The 2,500-nt window shown below is 32.2% G+C and overlaps 1 protein-coding gene across 2 annotated transcripts in view; it reads left to right on the top strand.

Moving 5' to 3' along the window:
- Positions 1-2,500, top strand: part of LOC143024623 (uncharacterized) — a 75,579-nt gene that overhangs the window by 64,296 nt on the left and 8,783 nt on the right. For both annotated transcript variants that reach the window (XM_076183500.1, XM_076183501.1), the window contains exon 3: positions 2,445-2,500. This exon is cut by the window's right edge and continues 80 nt beyond it. In XM_076183500.1, coding sequence (XP_076039615.1) covers positions 2,445-2,500 — 56 coding nt within the window. The remainder of the gene's footprint in view (positions 1-2,444) is intronic.

The following is a 2,500-nucleotide window of genomic DNA, read 5'->3' on the forward strand; positions in this document are numbered from 1 at the left end:
GCGCCCTTCTCTAAATCCTTTTCTGATTTATTTCTATTCTTGACAACTTCTCCTAATTTTATACCCGTGGAGAAAGCAACGCTCACACCCGCTTTCATGAGAATATGTCGCAACTCCTCCGCGTACTTCGAGTTGGGGACGGACAAAAACCCCGTCCTGCCTTCTCCGGACCAGTCGTCCTTCTTCCTTCTCATTATTACCGTTGCTTTCTTCCTCAATGTGTGCAGTAGTCCTTCCGGGTATCTGAGTTTAGTGAATACTTTAAAAATATATTTGATTTCATCCTCTAAAAAATCTTCGCTACAAATACGGTACGCCCTTAAGAAAAATCCTATAACCACTCCGTTTTTAATTTTGTTGCTATGCGCTGAGTAGAAATGAATCACATCGTCTTTATTGAGAACGGAGGGAGAAGTGACATGGTCGGAGTCACATGAAAAAGGGTAGAGGACGGATGAGAGTATAGAGGGAGGGGAACACGGCAAGGATGTATTATATAAGCTGTTAATTATCTGAAACTGTATGTACTTTGAGAATGTCCTGGTAAGGACGAAACGTCAGTGAATAAAACTCCAACTGTTCTCTGTGTTTAACTCACCACCCTTCCACTCATTTGTCTTCCATACTTCAATATACACACATATATATATATATATATATATGTATATATATATATATTTATATATATACATATATATATATATGTTTATATATATATATGTTTATATATATAAATATTCATATATACATATATATATACATATATAAATATACATACATATATATATATATATAAATATTCATATATACATATATATATATACATATATAGATATACATATATATATGTGCATATACATGTATATATATATATATATATTATACATATATATATATATATATATATATATATATATATATATATATATGTATCCCTGAAGAGGGCTGTAGCTATTAGCCGAAATATAGAAGTTATACTTTCTTCTAAGTTTCCTTCTATTCCGACTGTGGATTCTTCGTGATTATATTTTTTTCACATGTGCTACTACATTTTGTCCAAGTAAAGTGATATATATATATATATATATATATATATATATATATATATATATATATATATACATATATATATATATGTATATATATACATATATATATATGAATATATTTATATATATATAAATATTTACATATACATATATCTATATATATATATATATATATATATATATATATATATATATCCCTGAAGAGGGCTATAGCTATTAGCCGAAATATAGAAGTTATATTTTCTTCTAAGTTTCCTTTTATTCCGACTGTGGATTCTTCGTGATTATATTTTTTTCACATGTGCTAGTACATTTTGTCTAAATGAAGTGATATATATATATATATATATATATATATATATATGATTTCAAGAAATCTACAGCGACAATGGCGTTATTGAGTTTATATTGGAGCTTTAATTTCTCTCGTGCAACAAGTTTCTGTGATGGTTCCAAATAGCTGAGAAGGTGTCCAAAAGACATTAGGTGCGGTTTTCTCTTTTTTAATTCTCCTATACGTATTTCGACCTTACTCGGTCATCCTCGGGGAGGGAGTAACAATAGTTGGTGATTACATGGGTTTAAATACAGGCCGTACATTGGCCGAACACTGGGAGAGGTCATTTCATGTGGCCGTGATCCGTAGCGCTGCGTACGTGGAAGTAGCAACTTCCTTGTGGATTGTGGAAAGGGGTGTTATTGTTTGTGTTATGTGCGTCTACTGCTTGGGAGTGTGGTTGTGGGCATGAGTTGTATGTTAATGGAAGGTTTCTCGATGTATATGTTCACTGCTTCGGCCATCTTAAGGCGAAGGGGGTCGTGAGCTTTGTAGAATATTTTAGTGTTTTCGTTTAGTGTTTGTCTGGTGATGGTGATTTTGTGTTCTTTTGTCATGTGTGTTTTGATGGCGCCATTCTGGAGGTGGTATGTGAGTCTTTTGGAGAGGGTCATAGAAGTCATGCCAATGTATGAGGAGGTGCGGTGCTGACAATCACCGACAGGGCAATCAAACTTATACACGACGTTGACTTGTTGTAGAGGAGGGTTGGGGGGCTGGCTGTTGTTCTTAATTAAAGCTCTAATATAAACTCAACAACGCCATTGTCGCTGTAGATTTCTTGAAATCATGTATACAACATGGCCTCCTACCAAAATATATATATATATATATATATATATATATATATATATGAATTCATATACATATACATATATATATATGTATATATATGTTTATATATATATGTATGTATATATATGTATATATATGTTTATATATATATATATATATATATATATTCAGCTTGTGAATTTTGGGCTCAAGATTGGATCGCCACCCCCTAGAATTTCCCTTCCACATTTTTTTCTAATTTTTAAGTTTTCTTTTTCTTTCAGTCACCTCAAGAAGAGACGGTCACACCACACCTTGAAGCTCTTTCAAACAAGATGAC

Source organism: Oratosquilla oratoria, chromosome 4, assembly GCF_046742065.1.
Source record: "Oratosquilla oratoria isolate Oo_2021 chromosome 4, ASM4674206v1, whole genome shotgun sequence".
NCBI classification, from domain to species: domain Eukaryota; kingdom Metazoa; phylum Arthropoda; class Malacostraca; order Stomatopoda; family Squillidae; genus Oratosquilla; species Oratosquilla oratoria.